At 46.3% G+C, this 18,794-nt stretch overlaps 1 protein-coding gene across 3 annotated transcripts in view; it reads left to right on the top strand.

The window, feature by feature from the left end:
• DOT1L (DOT1 like histone lysine methyltransferase) overlaps window positions 1-18,794 on the top strand; it is a 240,690-nt gene that overhangs the window by 53,264 nt on the left and 168,632 nt on the right. For all 3 annotated transcript variants that reach the window (XM_040323288.1, XM_040323279.1, XM_040323296.1), the window contains exon 3: window positions 12,645-12,719. In XM_040323288.1, coding sequence (XP_040179222.1) covers window positions 12,645-12,719 — 75 coding nt within the window. The remainder of the gene's footprint in view (window positions 1-12,644; window positions 12,720-18,794) is intronic.

The following is an 18,794-nucleotide window of genomic DNA, read 5'->3' as shown; positions in this document are numbered from 1 at the left end:
ATGCTGAAAAAGCTTTTGACAGGGTAGACTGGGGGCTCATGATGGAGACTCTAAAGGTTATGGGAATAGGAAACAGGATGTCCCGCTGGATTAAAACCCTCTATCACCATCCCACTGCAAAAATAAAAATCAATGGAACATTATCTGATTCCTTTGAGATGAAAAACGGGACAAGGCAGGGATGTCCCCTGTCCCCTCTTCTTTTCATTCTTTCGTTAGAGCCTCTGCTGTCTACAATTCGTAACGACCCCGACATCAATGGAGTTAGAGTAGAAGGAGAGGAACATAAATTATCGGCTTTTGCCGATGATATTTTGTTCTACCTGACCAACCCGGTTAACTCTATTCCTAAGCTCTCTGAAGTGTTACAAAAATACGGCGCCTTTTCTAACTTCAAAATTAATGTAACAAAATCTGAGATTCTGAATATCAACTTAAATAAAAAAGAGGTGGGACGTGTCAAGGAGATCTGTGCGTTTCCCTGGACCAAGGAACTTAAGTACCTAGGTATCAAATTGGCCAACACAGTCCAGAAGATGTATAAAATAAACTATGTTCCCTTATTAAATGAGATCAAGAGCGAATTAAAAAGAACGGTAAATAAACCCATATCATGGATAGGACGTATTAATATGCTGAAGATGGTTGTGGTCCCAAAAATTCTTTACAAATTTTTATTAGTACCCATAGCCCTCCCTCAGCAATATTTGAGAATTCTCAATGCGCTGTTACTAAACTATGTCTGGAAAAATAAGAAGCACAGAATATCTCTCTCCATCTTAAAACAGGGAAAGCCACTCGGTCTGGCAGTTCCGGATATTAAAAGCTATTATAAGGCAGCGGTCTTATCACGGGCCATAGAATGGGCACGGGATAGGAGGGACAAAAGGTGGGTTCAAATTGAGAAAGCATCAACAAGCAAATATTTGAATAATATTATTTGGATCCCTGCACAATACAGAGCACTAGATCACAAAACACAAGATTTAACACGGGACACTTTAAGAATGTGGGATAGGACCTTGACACAATTAGAGGGGAAATTCAATTCCCCATTAATGAACTTAAAAGAAAACTCTTATTTTGCACCAGGCGAAAATAAAATTGGAGGGAATTGGATCAAAGTAGACACAGTTCACTTAGGGGATATCATCAAAGACGGCGAAATGATGACCTATGAAGATTTGAGAGTCAAAACGGAATTCTGGAATCTGGATAGGTGGCATTATTCACAGATGCACCACTTTGTGCGGCACCTCCCCCGCCCATTACGGACGGAGGCGGAGCTAACTCCACTTGAGAAAATTTGCAAAACTAAGAATTCAAAGGGCACCATCACTAAACTATATGAGTTATTGGTAAAGATAGGTTCACGGAGCGAAACACCCTTTATAGGTAAATGGGAAAGAGAGTTAGGAATCACAAGAGGGATAAATTGTTTTAAGAGAATTATGCACCTTACCCATGCATCCGCAATTGATATACGAACTGCTGAAACAAATTACAAGTGTATCTCAGGGTGGTATATCACCCCGGATAAAGCAAATAAATACAAAGCGGATCAGACCGCAGAGTGTTGGCGGGGCTGTTCTGAAAGAGGCACGATGGCCCACCTTTGGTGGTTATGCCCAAAAATACAAACCTACTGGGACATAATCTTGAGTCAAATTAAGGTTATTACGGGCGAAGAATTAAAGAGAGACCCTTGGGTTGTGCTCTTTCATTGCAGCCAAGAGGGAAAAAAAAAATATAAGCAGTCTTTACTTCCTCATCTTCTAAACGCTGCAAAGAAACTTATACCCAAAATGTGGCAGGAGACGGAAAGTCCACACGTCTGGAACTGGATAGACGAAGTGGAGGAAACTTATAGGCTGGAAGAGTTAAAGGTCAGTCATCTAGAGATGATTGGGGATCATAGGGAGAAATGGGAAAAATGGAGAGATTATAAAAGAACTTGGAGTTACGCAGAGAGAGTAAGGTTAAGCTATTAACAAGTCATATGCAGAAGCATGACAACAGTAGCCTCTTCTTTTATGGTCATTTCCTTGTGGAAATCACATATTATTTACGATTGATAAATGCTAGAGAGTGATCTAGTATCCTGAGGGATAAGTTTGAGATTCCTGGGAGCCAAGGGGTGGGGGGGGGGTGTAAATAATTTAGTGCCATAATAGCAACGCTAATGTAATAAGCTATCCTTTTCTTTCTTCATTTGCGAGTTGGCCTAAATGAATAAAAAAAAAAAAAAAAAAAAAAAAAAAATATAATACACAAGGAACATAGAATGTATACCACATATGATGCAACCCACTAACTGAGACGTAAGAAGCATCAAATCATGAGCTGGTCTCTAGGAATGGACAAAAGCTGAGGTGGTACAAAAAAAAAAAAAAAAAAAAAAAAAAGCTGCCATGCTTCCCTGACATCACAGATTGAGACCATCAGGGTGGACTTTGCTATTCTCAAGGATGATGTCCAGAAGGTGAGACACAGGGTGTCACAGGCGGAGCAGAGAATCAGCGCAGTGGAGGATGATCTCAACCCCCTGATGGTGAAGGTGAGAGATATGGCGGCGGACTACAAGTCCCAGGAGGCCAAAATGGGGGACATCGAGGACAGAATGCGCAGAAACAACCTGCGGTTCCTGGGATTCCCAGAGGGCTCGGAGGGGAAGAACCCGGAGGAGTTTCTGCTATCCTGGCTCAAGCAAACCTTTGGTGAAGACAGCTTTTCCAACCTGTTTGCTATAGAAAGGGCTCACAGAGTCCCCATGAGAGCTCCACCGCCAGGAAGATTCCCCAGACCCATGCTAGCCCGCTTCCTATATTTTAAGGATAAGGAGACCATCCTACGCAAGGCCCGTAATATGCCTGACCTGCTCTACAACAACAACCGCATTTCCATATTTCCGGATTTTTCGGCGGCTACACAGAAGCAGAGAGCGGCTTTCCAGAGCGTGAAGCAGCGCCTGAGGGAACGGAGCCTGCCGTACAGCATGTTATACCCGGCCAAACTTCGGGTGGTGCACAAGGGCCAAACACAGTTCTTCATGTCGCCCAAGGAAGCAAACCGATGGCTGGAATCGTTGGGACATGGGTAAGACTCCTGCGTGCCCCTTGATGCTCCTGTCCCTTGATGAGCCTGGGAGACATCCCCAGGGATGGGTGACGGTCATAATATTCCTTTTTATTATCCTCTTCGGGTGTGGTTTTTGTTTTTTTTGTTTTTTACTTGAATCCTTAGTACAAGAGCGGCTGCTCTCTAGGCCCCAATATAGACTGAGTGCTCCAGCCTTCCCGATGAACAATCCGGCTTTGAGACCTACTGCTGAGGGTCCTTCATCTATAGCGGTCATGTTCCTGCTCTACGTGTACTCACATACTTAACCCTAAGTTTTCCTGCCCGGCTGGTGCAGGGAGAATACCCCCCTCTTAGGGAGACATTTTCTGGTTACTGTTTTGGGGTGAAGCCTGTGGGATGTTAGGGGCTGCAGGCAGGGTGGGGGGAACGGGAGTTAGGATCCGTGAATCTGGATCCGGGACAGTTCTTGTGTTTTCTCTTTTTTTGGTTCTTTTTTTTTCAATTTTTTCCATCGTTCAAGTATTTTGACCTACCTGTCAATTCTCTGCGGTCCAGTGACCCTGGTCCTCAAATGCATGTGTTTACCCAGCAATGTACCTATGTATATATGAATATGTGCCCTACACTGATCTATAATGCAGTGCGCTTGAGTGAGCCGATGATGTTGATGCTCTACCAGGGGGCCCCTCCGCTCTCACTCTTTACTGATGTGGGAGGCCCCGAGGGTCCCCCCTTTTTCCGTGAATGCTATGATGCAGACCCTTAATCTATTGTCCTGGAATGTGCGGGGGCTGAACTCTAAGATTAAACGGGCCTTGGTGTTCAAATATATTATGAAACGTAAGCCACAGGTGATATTTCTCCAGGAGACGCATCTGGTGGGTTCCAGGACACTGGCACTCCATAGGGCCTTTGTCGGCAGGGCATTCCACTCCACTTATTCCAATTATGCCAGGGGGGTCTCGGTTCTTATCTGTAAATCCTTGTTATGCACGACCAAATCCGTGAAACTGGACCCCCTGGGTAGGTATGTGGCCCTGGTGCTGTGTATTAATAATCAGATGTACACCCTGGTGGCGATCTACATGCCGCCCCCGTTTACAGTTGAGGTGTGGGATGCAATGATGGCGGAAGTAGTCCAGATGGCAGAGGGGACCACTCATCTTAGCCGGAGATATGAACGCTGTGCTATCTCCGGATAAGGACAGGTTTGGGATGGCGGCTGTGAGGGGGTCACCATTAGAAGCATGTGTGAAACACTATGATTTGGAGGAGGCCTGGCGTTGGAGACACCCGGATACTAAGGCATACTCATGTTATTCCTCCACCTTTAACACCCTCTCTAGATTGGATATGTGTTTTGTATCCACTGCACTTCTTCCGCGGGTGGTGGGAGTTCAGTACCTGCCAAGGGCCGTCTCTGATCACTCCCCTTTGCTTATTACTATTGATATGGAGAGGCCCAGAGGCTATGCACAATGGAGACTGAGCCCTCTGTGGCTCAAGGAGGAGTATTTTGAGCGGTCCGTAGCCAGGTCCATCAACACTTTCTGGCTGGAAAACAGAGGGGAGGCGCCAGTGGGAGTCACTTGGGAAGCGTTTAAGGCTTCGCTTAGGGGTATAGTCAGGGCTGAAGTTAAACATTTCCAATCTGACAGGGAATGGAAGGTCAGGGAGGCGGAGCAGGTAGCTGCTGAGGCGGAGGTTGACTACATAAAAAATCCCAACCCTGAAACCCATAGGAAATGGAGAGAGAATATGCGACTCCTGGATTTGGTCCTGGTAGAAAAAACGCAGAAAAAATTGCTATACCAGGCTCAAAGGGTGTTTGAATTTGGGGACAAAAACAGTAAGTTGTTGGCCTACTTGGCCCATTCCCACCAATCACCAACTTCTATCCCAAGAATATATAACGTACAGAAGCAGCTGTGCACGTCACAGACGGACATAGCTCAGGCCTTTGTGGCCTTTTACTCTGATCTATACACATCAAGGGTCGACTATACCACGGAGGTAGTCCGGGAGTATCTGGCTCCAATACCCCTTCTGGAGCTTTCGGAAGGGGTGGCGGAGGACCTAGATGGACCTCTCACGGTAGAGGAGGTGACATCGGCCATGAATTCCTTGAACCCTAACAAGACCCCAGGTATGGACGCGTTCCCTGCAGAATGGTACTCCACATATGCAGAGAGCCTGGCTCCCCAACTGCTCAAGATGTATATGGACGCGTACCGGGAGGGGGTGCTCCCTGAGTCTCTGCGAGAGGCACTTATAGTGCTGATCCCTAAGCCGCACAAGGACCTTGATTTCTGCGAATCGTACCGACCAATATCCCTGATCAATGCAGACGCCAAAATTCTAGCCAAACTACTGGCTAAGAGACTGAATAAGGTGATTGCGTCGGTAATACATCGCGATCAGACGGGATTCATACCAGAGCGTTCGACGGCCATCAATCTCCGCCGACTTTTTACCATCCTACAAACTGGGGGACCCACGCCGGATACTCGGGCGGTGATGTCCCTCGATACGCATAAAGCGTTTGACTCCATTGAATGGCCATATCTGGTGGCTGTCCTTGGGCGGCTGGGGTTCGGTCCTAGGTTTATAAAGTGGGTGCAGATACTGTATGCCGAGCCAAGGGCCAGGATCAGGGTCAACAATACAGTCACAGATTCATTTAACATAGCGAGGGGCACTCGACAGGGATGCCCGCTGTCCCCACTCCTTTTTGCCCTGGCTATAGAGCCGCTGGCGGCCCTGTTGAGAGAGGATGTGGGTGTGAAGGGGTGTGCGGTCAATGAGCTGGAAGAGAAGACATCCCTATATGCGGATGACATGCTGGTGTATCTGTCTGACACGGAGGATTCGTTGCCCAGGGCCCTAGATGTTATTTCAGAGTTTGGCCGGTTCTCAGGTTTCAAGGTGAATTGGAATAAATCCATTCTGTTTCCTTTTGATCCTGCCTATGTCCCGAGGCTGCCCCTGGGGGCCCCATTGAAAATAGTCTCTAAATTTCGTTATTTGGGAGTGGAGATTCAACTGCCGATCCAAACTTACATAACTAACAATTTGACCCCCATGAAGGTGAGATTGAGGGAGAGCCTGCAGACCTGGGCTAAGCTGCCACTGGGTCTCCTGGGTCGAATCAACGTGTTTAAGATGATTTACCTGCCCAGGTTCCTGTACCTGCTTTGGCATGCACCAGTGTACATCCCCAAGACGTGGTTCACAGGGATTAATAGGATGCTCTCGGCGTTCCTCTGGGGCCCTAAGCCCGCCAGAGTGGCGCTGGACACACTGTACTTGCCGGTACGGGGGGGAGGACTGGCCCTACCTAATCTGCAATGTTACTACCTGGCTGCCCAACTCACGCATGTGCACTGGTGGGGGTTCCCTAACGCAGACATGGCCTCGGTGGCGACCCAGGCGGCCCTGGTCCATTCGTATGAGGGACTCATTAATGTCCTCTATAGGAATGGCCCATACCCGGAGCAGGGGGCAGGTTTGTTGAAACTGGCGTATAAAATCTTTCATACGTGTAATGCTAGGGTGGGGGGTACTGCTCTGAGGATGTCCCCCAATGCTCCTCTGTGGCATAACCCTCAACTTCGGGAAATATTTCAGGTACCAGATGGGTCGTGCTGGGCGGCATATGGGGTTAAGTACGCTCATCAACTTTTTAGAGATGGGATCTTTAAGACCTTTGTGGATTTGAAATCGGAATATGGGGTCCCCAACACATTCTTCTTTCGGTACCTGCAGCTGCGTCATGCGGTAAATGCCCAATATGGCAGGGGGGTGGTGGCGCTCTCCCCTTCTAGAGTGGAAAGGATATTAATTGATGGGGAACATACACAGTTGATCTCCAAATATTACGTTATGCTGTTGACATCGTCCTCTCCTAGAATGAGGAGGGTGATGTCGCAGTGGCAGGAAGATATACCGTCCCTCACGGAAGAGACATGGTCAGAGGTTCTGGACACGTTGGTACCCTCGGTAATCTCAGCTAGAGACAAGTTGACTCAGTTCAACTATCTTCATAGAATTTACTATACTCCCAAGCGTCTACACAAGATGGGCAGACGGGAATCATCAGACTGCCCTCGCTGCCATACAGCAGAGGGAGATTTCTTTCATATGATATGGTTATGCCCCCGGGTGGAGAGCTTCTGGAGGGAAATACTAAAATTTCTTGAGGATACTATGGAGCTTCCAAACATTTACTCCCCGGCCAGATGTCTCTTAGGGGATCTGGAAGAGGAGGAAATATCAAACTCACAGAAAAATCTGCTCAGAGTGCTGTTTTGCTACGCAAAGAAAGCAGTGGCCCTTAAATGGAAGAGCCCGTCACCGCCGTCCTTACAAGAATGGGTGGTCCTGGTAAATAGGGCCGTGCCTATGTATAAGTTGACCTGTATTGCCAGAGGTTGTCCTAAAAAATTTGATAAAGTATGGGCTAGATGGGTGGAAAGGGTGTCGGGGGAGGATGCAGGGGCATAAAGATTAGCAATTATCAGGTGGCTAGAGAGGTGGGAGGAGCCCTGTAACCAAGTTGAGCGCTGGAGGATATCAGTTGATTGCACACTGAGGGCATGGCATAGGACAGGTGATGATGTTCCATTATGATTTCTGTTTATGGTCTAGGATTTTCTGTTGTTTTTCGTTTTCTTTATCTTTACATGCAATGTGTCTCAAGATTCGAGCTGTAAACTGGATGACTCTACAATCAGTAGTTGATGTACTTGACGTATGTTGTACAAAATGTGTACTGTGATGTATCCTTGTATGATACTGTTAATATGTACAATAAAATTTACCCTTTAAAAAAAAAAAAAAAAAAAATTCCCTGGGATCAGTTTTCCCTGATCTATGCATTCCCTCCAATTCCACTCTTGCAGAGACTTCTTTGCAAGATCAAAGAAGAAGGAACACCAGTTCTCTTGGTAGCCCCGAACTGGCTCACAAGGTCCTGGTACACCAAGATCATAAGGATGGCAGTGGGGGAGCCTTGGATTCTCCCACTTTGCCAAGACCTGCTATCACAAGGTCCAGTGTTCCATCCTTCTTTACGAAAGCTAAATTTGACGGTCTGGCTGTTGAAACCTACATGCTGAAGAAACGTGGGCTCTCGGGTCCAGTTCCTTCTACTCTAATGCTAGGAAGCCGGCCTCCGGAATCATTTATCATAGTCTGGAAGGCATATGTTTCCTGGTGTAAATCCAGGGGGTGGAACCCTCATATGTTTTTCATTGGTAGGATTCTGGCCTTCTGTCAATTAGGGGTCGATATGAGATTGGCCCTCAGTACTATTAAGGGTCAAATCTTGGCTCTTATCAGTTTTTTTTTCAGAGACTGTTGGCATCCCATTCCCTAGTCTGGGCATTTATTCAGGGAGTGTTGCGGGTAAATCCGACAGTCAAACCTCCCTTGTGCCCATGGGATTTGAATCTAGTTTTGTCGGGCTTGCAAAAACAGCGCTTTAAACCTATTCGTCATATTCCATTGATTCTCTTGAGTCGGAAATTGGCATTTCTGGTTGCTATCTCTTCTGCTAGGAGAGTTTCTGTATTGACAGCTCTTTGTGACAAACTAAGGCTCTTTACAACAAAGACAAAATTGTATTATGGCCCCCTCCTACTTTTCTTCCTAAAGTGGTCTCGCCATTCCATTTAAATCAAGATATTGTTTTGCCTTCCTTTTTTCCTGAACCGCAGTCAGCGGGGGAAAAATTATTGCACTCTGGATGTAGAGAGAGCAATGAAGGTTTATCTGCAAGCAACTGCGCAGATACGTAAAACAGATGTTTTGTTTATTCTGCCAAGATGGTCCCAAAATGGGCCAGGCAGCTTCGAAATCAACCATTTTTAAATGGATTTGACAAGTGATTATTCAACCTTATGGTTTAAGGAATAAAATTCCTCCTTTTCCTGTTAAGGAGCACTCGACCAGGGCAATAAGTGCCTCCTGGGCAGTGCATCATCGGGCTTCGATGGCTCAGATCTGTAAGGCAGCAGCTTGGTCAGTCCATACATTTACCAAATAGATGTAAGAGGACATGAGGATGCCGCCTACGGGCGTAGTGTGCTGCAGGCAGCGGTATAGGGCCTCTAGTCTGCTTGATGGCGGTCTGCTTGATCTGTGTCTCCCTCCCCTCATATTGAGCATTGCTCTGGGACGTCCCGCTATGTAATGACTAATGCCTCATTTCCACTGAGCAGAACGGTTCGGCTCAGTACAGTTTGGAACGATTAGAATGGTCCGGTCTATTCTGGTGAGCGTTTCCACTGCAAGTCGGACCGTCGGGCCATACAGGGTTTAGAAAAAATGCCTAGCGTGTCCACGAATCAGTGGAATGTATTGTAGCTCCGCCCTAACCGAACCGTTCCATTTTCTATGGCCCCACATCTCAAACAGGACCCAGAATGGTGCGGTACGGTTCGGTTTTATGGCATGCTTTCATAATGGAAACGCCCAAAATAGCGTACCGAACCGATCCGCTCAGTGGAAACAAGGCATTTGACTCTGTGTCCCGTGGTGTACGATAAAGAAAATAGGATTTTATAACGGCTTACCTGTAAAAATCCTTTTTTTGGAGTACACCACGGGACAGAGGTCCCCCCCCTCTTCTGGAATACTTGCTGTTTTGCTACAAAACTGAGGTACTTCCCTTATGGGAGGGGTTATATAGAGGGGAACTTGTCTTCATTGGTTCTGCCAGTGTCCAATCACCTGAGGTGAACTATACAACCCCCCCCCCCCCCAACACACTATGTAATGACTTGAATAATTAGAATGATCTGCTACTCATGGCTTGGTTCCAGATAACACAGCATACGTTCAAAAAACATTTAGAAGGGAAATCGAAGGAAAAGATAAGTGAACAAACCATGCACTAGCTTAAAGGAACCTATTAAGAAAATAAAAAAATAGGATTTTTATAACGGTTTACCTGGCTTTGTGTCCCGTGGTGTAATCCAAGAAAAGGATTTTATAGGTAAGCTGTTATAAAAATCCTATTTTTTTATTTTCTTAATAGGTTCCTTTTAAGCTAGTGCATTGTTTGTTCACTTACCTCCTTCCTTCGATTTCCCTTCTAAATGTTTTTTTTCTTTGTCTGAATTTAGCACTTCCTGTTTCTCCTCAGTAAGCTTGCCCCCATCATCCGAGCTGTTCTGGCTGGGGGTCAGTCATCATGCTCGCCCCCTCCCTTGGGACTACATCCCTGCCGTGAGACACTGTAAGCATTCACAGCGGCTCCCCGCAGGGATGTAGTCCCAAGGGAGGGGGCGAGGACGCGGATAAGCTGGCCAAGTACAGGCATGGAGGTGAGGAAGAACAGGCCAAAGATGGCGCCGACGACCCCTCGGGAGAAGGGCGCCATGCGGAGGACACGTCGAAAGTGCTAGAGGCCATAGCTGCGCTGCAAAGCACACTCACTGCCAAGATAGATGAGGTGAAGATAGACCTCTCCCTCATGAGACAAGACCTATCCACGGTCCGGGAACGAGTCACTGAAACGGAGGCCCGAATCAGCGCGGCAGAGGATGTTCTGATAACTCTGCAAGAAGCCACAGAGGACATGCAGCAACAGATGCGGCGGCTCCATGATCAAGATGAAATGGAGAACAGACTGCGCCGCTGTAACTTGCGGTTCATAGGCATTCCTGAGAGAGCAGAGGGCAGGGAGCCTGCGGAATTCCTGGAGAACCTCCTCATAGGTGAATATGGGAGAGATGCATTTTCAGTGATGTTTGCGGTGGAAAGGGCGCACCGTATACCAGCAAAGCCCCCACCAGAAGGAGCACCCCCCCGTACGTTTATCGCCAAGTTCCTGAATTTCAGGGACAGGGACAAAATAATGCGCCTGTCAAGAGAAAAGGGGAATATGAAGATGGGTAACGGACACGTGGCGGTGTTCCCGGACTTTTCCACTGAGGTGCAGAAGAAATGAGCGCAATACCAGGATGTGAAGCGTCGCCTGAGAGTGCTACACCTTAAGTACGCCATGCTGTTCCCCGCAAGACTCAGAGTTGAGGAAGATGGAAGGGCGCAGTTCTTCGATACTCCTGCTGCAGCTGCAGCGTGGCTGGACCGCAAAGGAAGGCAGGCATAAAGCCTGCTACGGTGAATCGTGAGTACTGTTCCCTGGAGATTGCTGGGGCTTTTAGTTCTCCTGTTTGGGGCCCGAATGGTTAGAGCCTAGGCGAGGAGAATTTCAAGGAAGCGAGGACCCCAAGTGTGTTTTATATTTCTTTTTTTCGTTTTTGCCTCAGTTTTGACTGTCCCAGACCCCTCGGTCTCTCTATGGAGTCCCCCCCCCCCCCCCCTTCATCTTTCATACATATATCTCATGTGTGTCCCAGCCCCTGACTTGTGAGCCGACGGGACTCGAGCCTTTTTATTCAACTCCTGCGGACATTCGCTGCGGGCTGTGTGACACGGATGGGGAGGACTCAGTCGCATATAGAACAAAGGGGGGGGGGGACAGAAGAAGGGAAATCGAAGGAAAAGGTAAGTGAACCAACAATGCACTAGCTTAAAGGAACCTATTTAGAAAATTAAAAAATGAATCTTTACAACCCCTTTAACTGACTTTTTTAATGTCTTTGGCGGTCTCTGCATTAAAAATCTTCTCTGTGAAAAAGTACATTAAAAGCAATGTAGCTTAAAACGGTACACCGATCAGCCATAACATTGCAACCACTGACGGGTAAAGCAAATAAAATGTATTATTACAATGGCATCTAATGTAGGTGGGATACATTGGGCAGCAAGTGAACATGTCCCTAAATTGAATATGTTGAAAGCAGAAAAAAATGGGCAAGTTGAATTATTGGAGCGACTTTGACAAGGGCCATAGTGTGATGACTGTTAGAGCATGTCCAAAACTGTAGCTCTTGTGGGATGTTACTGGAAAAGTGGCCTTAGGAAGGAAAACTGGTGAAAGGGTCATGGGCAGTTGAGGCTCATTGATGCCCTTTGGGGAACAAAGGCTGTCCATGTAGTCCAGTCCAAATGAAGACATACTGTAGTTTAAATTGTGTAAGTTAATGCTGGTTCTGATAGGAAGGTGTCAGAACACATGTATCATATGGTGGACTGCATAGTTGCTGACCCATATCGACAGCAAAAAGGACCTACAGTGGGCACATAGGCATCAGAAATAGACCACAAAGCAATAGAAGAAGATGGCCTGGTTGGATGAATTCAAGAATGGTTTCGGGAACACAACGAGTTTTGAGGTGTTGACTTGGCCTACAATTTCTCCAGATCTCAATCCAATGGCGTATCTGTGGCATGTGCTCGAAAAACAAGTCCGATCCATGGAGGTCCCACCTTGCAACTTGCATAACTTAAAGGATCTGCTACTCATGGCTTGGTTCCAGATAACACCGCATACCTTCAGAGGTCTAGTGGAGTCCATGCCTCGGCAGGCTATGGTGGGTGAATTATAATGTTCTGCCTGATCGATATTCGGTAGCTTGCTATGAGTATGTGTTAAAATGATATGCATATGTAGAATCTAGCTATTTACATGTTTTTTTTTTGTCTACTTTCAGATGGGTCTGTGAGGAAATCCCAGACCTTAAATTGGCCATGGAAAATTATGTACTCATTGACTATGACACCAAAAGGTAAGTTGAATCACATGTACTCGTTATATAATTTTTTTTTTAGGGGGGCCGACATTGGGTAGTTTCCCCAGAAGTGGGAGGCAGTTATCCACCCCCCCCCGAAACCTGAAGGGAGCGCGGAGTCGGGAGGAATCCGATCCGCAGAAGTTCTGGATGAAAATCCACTTTAAAAACTGCTGTGCACAGTCCGACAGCTGCTCATTTGTGGTCAAGTTGATTTAAAAAAAATAAAAAACTGGACCCCAGTTCTCCACAATAAAGGGGTGCCCCAATTGGTACCACTAGGGGGGAGGGTGGTAGTCTTATGGCCTTTTAGACTCCCTGGTGTCAGGAGATTTCGGATTCCTGAGTTCAAGAGGTCGTATCCTTCTGTTACAAACTATTTTTAGGGCCATTCTGTATCTCATTTTTGGCCATCCAATGTGCCTTTATCTCCTCTGTGTAGAGCGGATTTGTTCAAAGCTATATCCCAACTTCAGGCTCATGGAGTTGATGCAGGTCCCAAAGGCAGGATTATCAAGGATTACACTTGAGCCTGTTTACGATTCCCACCCCAAATGAGGTGGTAACAAACATTCAGGATCTCAAATAGTTAAACTCCTTTCTGAAAGTCACAAAGTTCCAGATGCAATCCACAAAATCAGTTATAGTGGCTCTTGGGCTAGGGGAATCTCCAATGGGTAATTGCAGAGCTTTAGTTTTCTGGATTTGGCCCAGAACGGTTCCTGCCCCTTGGGGTGCATGCTTTGGAACCCTGGGTTGACTGAAAATCCCTAGGTTAGAACATTCATGAGGGACTTAAACTTCATGGTGTTCTTGTTCAAGGCTATCCTATATGCTTAATGGCATTCCAGACCTCTGCAGTTAAAAATTCTGTCAGCCTGGATCAGGTCGATGCTGTCCCTAAAACAACCTGCATGCATCGCCAAGCTGAAAGGGAGTTCGAACCATACGCGTCAGATTCTGGCATGGGCCAGTATAGAGGAGAATATTGATATGGAGGGGCAAGTGCCAGAGGTAGGTAGTTTGGTAAAAGTTTGCTCAATCGCATCTTTTAAAAGTGTTGGAGGCCAATTTTGAGCCGACACATCCCAATAAATATGCCCAGTTGTGTGGTGATGGGTATATAAGTTAAGGAGTGGCATTGCAGAAACCAAGCGACTCCTGTAGCTATCAGAACTACTCCTCCAGTGAGGATGGGGGGTAAGGGTAGAGAAAAGCTTAGACAGATGCTGGTAGTGGGGGAGTTAATTATAAGGACAAATAGGGCAATCTGTCATAAAGATTGCGTTCGCCAAACAGTATAGTTACCAGGCATAGATCCAATAGACTGGGGACCCAGCTGTCATTTTACATATTGGTACAAATGACAGGCTCGGTTCACACTGCTGCCATGGGAGAACCCTTGCAAATTCAGTACGGGTTCCCGCATTGCATGTCACCCGCCGGCGGTTCACACTGCCCTATGCGAACTGCTGCGGTTGTCAATAGAGAGTTAATGACACCCCCAGACCGGTTTGCATATCACAGTGCGAACTATCAATTCGGCCAGGAATTGGATTGCGTGGGTATGAACACCCATGCGATCAGATTCTTTATGCGGAACAAAAAAGGGTCTTGCGCGAATTTGGTCCGAATGTGATGCAAATTCAGCCATACATTCTGTATGGCTGAATTTGCATTGCTCAGACATTGCATGTGATTTGCACTGCACGTGTCTAATGCATTGGTCTTATTCATATTTACATGAATAATGCAATGTTATGAAAACTGATTTGAAAGTCTGTTTTGGTTAATGTAGAACTGAAGGTAGTTTTTTTTGTATTTCGAATAGCGTAAGGTAGGGTTTGGCGTTTTGTGGAGATATATATATATATATATATATATATATATATATATATATATATATATATATATATATATATATATATATATATATATATATATATATATATATATATATATATATATCTCTATCTCTAATAATTTGCCATCTGTGCTATAGACACAACCAGAAGGTGACTGACTTTAGTAACTCCGAAGAATAACTTTTTAATCATTAATGGGTCTATTTTAGATAAAGGTTTAGTTTCCCCATGGGCAAGTGAGGATTTTTCTAGTTCTGGATTCACAATGGAGTCTTTTACAAATGGTAACCAAAAAAGTACTCGTTAATGCCTCATTTAAGAGAGGAGCAATGAAAATCATTCCTTAAAGTGGTTCTAAAGCCTAAACATTTTTTAATTTTAAGTTCGAGCTTTGTGCAATTTTTTTATTCCCCCCCCCCCTCATTTTGGATAGAGTAAGGGATCATAACCCCTGTCAGATTTGTTTTTGTCATCTGTTTCATTGCAGAGATTTCCCTCACTTCCTGTCCATAACCACACAGGAAGTGAGACAAAATCCCTGCATATTAAGGGTATTTCTTGGGGACCCCCAGGTCGCCAGAACTGGTGGCCCCATTGGAAGATTTGCCCTCTATTACTTTTCTGGGGACAACCCAAAATTCGTTTTTTTCTTTTACTTTCAATGTTAATGGTAAACAGGACAAATATGGTGAATTTTCCATAATGGGGGGCACAGACAGCAATAAAAACATGACAGGTGCTCTAATCCCCCTCCACTCAAAAACCCCACTCAACTCGCCACTCAAAAACCCCAAAAAATGTTTTCCTTTAACTATACTTTAATGTTGCATAGTAGGCGAGTTTGAAAAAAGACACAAGTCCTTCAAGTCCAACCTATGTGTGTCAGTATTAACTTGTATATCCCTGTATGTTGTGGTCGTTCAGGTGCTTTATCTAATATGTAAGCTCTAACGAGCAGGGCCCTCTGATCCCTCCTGTATTGATTTGTATTGTGACTGTACTGTCTTCCCTGATGTAAAGCGCTGCACAAACTGTTGGCGCTATATAAATCCTGTATATTATTAATAATAATAATTAGGGTTGTCCCGATACCACTTTTCTAGGACCGAGTACAAGTACCGATACTTTTTTTTCAAGTACTCGCCGATACCGATACTTTTTTTTAAAATGGGTCCCCAAATGCAGCCATGTCCCCCCCATATGCAGCCATGTCCCCCCCATTTGCAGCCATGTCCCCCCCATTTGCAGCCATGTCCCCACCATATGCAGCCATGTCCCCCCCATATGCAGCCATGTCCCCCCATATATGCAGCCATGTCCCCCCCATATATGCAGCCATGTCCCCCCCATATATGCAGCCATGTCCCCCCCATATATGCAGCCATGTCCCCCCCATATATGCAGCCATGTCCCCCCCATATATGCAGCCATGTCCCCCCCATATATGCAGCCATGTCCCCCCCATATATGCAGCCATGTCCCCCCCATATATGCAGCCATGTCCCCCCCATATATGCAGCCATGTCCCCCCCATATATGCAGCCATGTCCCCCCCATATATGCAGCCATGTCCCCCCCATATATGCAGCCATGTCCCCCCCATATATGCAGCCATGTCCCCCCCATATATGCAGCCATGTCCCCCCCATATATGCAGCCATGTCCCCCCCATATATGCAGCCATGTCCCCCCCATATATGCAGCCATGTCCCCCCCATATATGCAGCCATGTCCCCCCCATATATGCAGCCATGTCCCCCCCATATATGCAGCCATGTCCCCCCCATATATGCAGCCATGTCCCCCCCATATATGCAGCCATGTCCCCCCCATATATGCAGCCATGTCCTCCCCCCCCATATGCAGCCATGTCCTCCCCCCCCATATGCAGCCATGTCCTCCCCCCCCCATATGCAGCCATGTCCTCCCCCCCCCATATGCAGCCATGTCCCCCCCCCCCCCATATGCAGCCATGTCCTCCCCCCCCCCCATATGCAGCCATGTCCTCCCCCCCCCCCATATGCAGCCATGTCCTCCCCCCCCCCCCCCATATGCAGCCATGTCCTCCCCCCCCCCCCATATGCAGCCATGTCCTCCCCCCCCCCCCCATATGCAGCCATGTCCTCCCCCCCCCCCCCCCATATGCAGCCATGTCCTCCCCCCCCCCCCCCCATATGCAGCCATGTCCCCCCCCCCCCCCCCATATGCAGCCATGTCCTCCCCCCCCCCCCCATATGCAGCCATGTCCTCTTCCCCCCCCCCCCATATGCAGCCATGTCCTCCCCCCCCCCCCATGCAGCCATGTCCTCCCCCCCCCCCCCATATGCAGCCATGTCCTCCCCCCCCCCCCCATGCAGCCATGTCCTCCCCCCCATATGCAGCCATGTCTCCCGCCGACTGGTTAATACGCGCGGGGAACATTACAGCTTTCATTTGAATAGCTGTAATGATTTGTGCCGCGCTGCTTATAGACACTCCCCCTTGCTCGGGATTGGACAGTTCACCCGAGCAAGGGGGAGGGTCTATGCGCGGCGGGAAACACTACAGCTATTCAAATGAAAGCTGTAATGTTCCCCGCCCGTATTGGGATGCGGCGTAGCGGCGGTACGGGGTTAGGGGGGTGTTATCGGATGAGGCATCGGGGGCATTTGCGGGAGTACAAATACTCCCGCAAATACTCGGAATCGGTCCCGGGACAACCCTAATAATAATATGATGTATCCCTTGCTTTAGGATAACAAAATGTTTAAGCATCAGAATTTCCCCTCTGTCCCCCTTTACCCCCTTTTTACTTACCTGAGCCCTCATTCGATGGTAAGTCTGTGCAAGTCTGCCACTCTTTTCTCCCCTTACTCCCTGTTCTCACAGGCTTTGCTGTCAATCAAATCCGGGTAACAAGGGAGTAGGGGGCATTGAACTCAGACAACGAGGCTTTCAGGCGAGCTTGAACTAGTAAAGCAACAGACAACAGGTAACACCGCTCCAGGTGATGCTTTCCTTCGCAATCAGGTGCAGGTCCAATCCGTGGTCTGGGCAGGCAGTTCAGTTAACAAAACAAATGACTGCGCTCCAAAAAATAAGAATAGAAGCTTTATTGTGTAAAAACATCCAACATCAAAGACCGATTATAGCCACAGCATCATGACCTGCACGGAGGGAAGCATGGTTGATGTGTTTCACTAATTTTAGTTTAGTCCTAACCCATAAGCACTAGCAACCACATATCTTAAATAGTAACCCAGCTGAATGACATAAGTGCTTAATTTATCTCTACTTCAGACAAACATTGCAAAAAAAAAAAAACACAGCTAAAACCAATAGAGAAAACATTGTATATGCATACACTGATAACTGTGATGGAATGAGAAAACAAATAATAATAAAGATATTAAATGTACTCCCTATATTTTGTCCAATTTGTCATCATGACTGATGATACAGCTCTGCTGGACTTTGGATGATAATCCTTTCAGAATTTATGCACAAAACACCTTTAAAAAAGGAAATTGAGATAGATCGGGATCGTTAAACGACTTTTTTGTAAATTAGAAAAATGCATGGTTAAAGAAGTGTAAGCTTATTGGGGAGAAACAACTACTTTGCAAGGTTCTGTGGAACGTATACCAAGAGGTCTCTGCGTTTAATTTCTTGCGTTTGAATTGCCAAAGATTTAAAAAAACAATGGAATGATAATCTTTTAAAAAATTTGTATTGATGTAATCAATCTGATTGTTACCTTTAAAACTATGGAACTGGAGAAATTAAGGGAAGACATTACTTCTCTTCAACAAGAGATTTTACTTTTGCAACATGCGACTCATTTTGCTGCTTTGAATCAACAACTTAATGAGATAGTGAATAAAATTGAAATGGACACTATTGCTGGTAAAAAGGAGAAGCTCTTCTGTGACAAATTGGACTATGAACTATAGGCAGTTCCACTTAAGCACGCTATGCCCTCAGAGCTCAGAAGTACGTACATACCTGTAACACTGTGATAAACCTGCCACATAGACCCTTAACTGATGAAGAAACTTCCCCTTTGTCCAAGGATTCTTAACTTTTGTCCTCATGCACACTTTGACCCCTTTTTGGATATTATTAAATTTATCTGCAGCTTTAACAGTTCATCGACATTACTACATTGATGACAACGGTACACAAATAAGTGACAATGTTGTTGATGCATGCTCTGTTGACACACACA

The sequence above is a fragment of the Rana temporaria genome, chromosome 1 (assembly GCF_905171775.1).
Source record: "Rana temporaria chromosome 1, aRanTem1.1, whole genome shotgun sequence".
NCBI classification, from domain to species: Eukaryota; Metazoa; Chordata; class Amphibia; order Anura; family Ranidae; genus Rana; species Rana temporaria.
The sequence above is the reverse complement of the archived record's forward strand: the minus strand, read 5'-3'. Positions and strand labels throughout refer to the sequence as shown.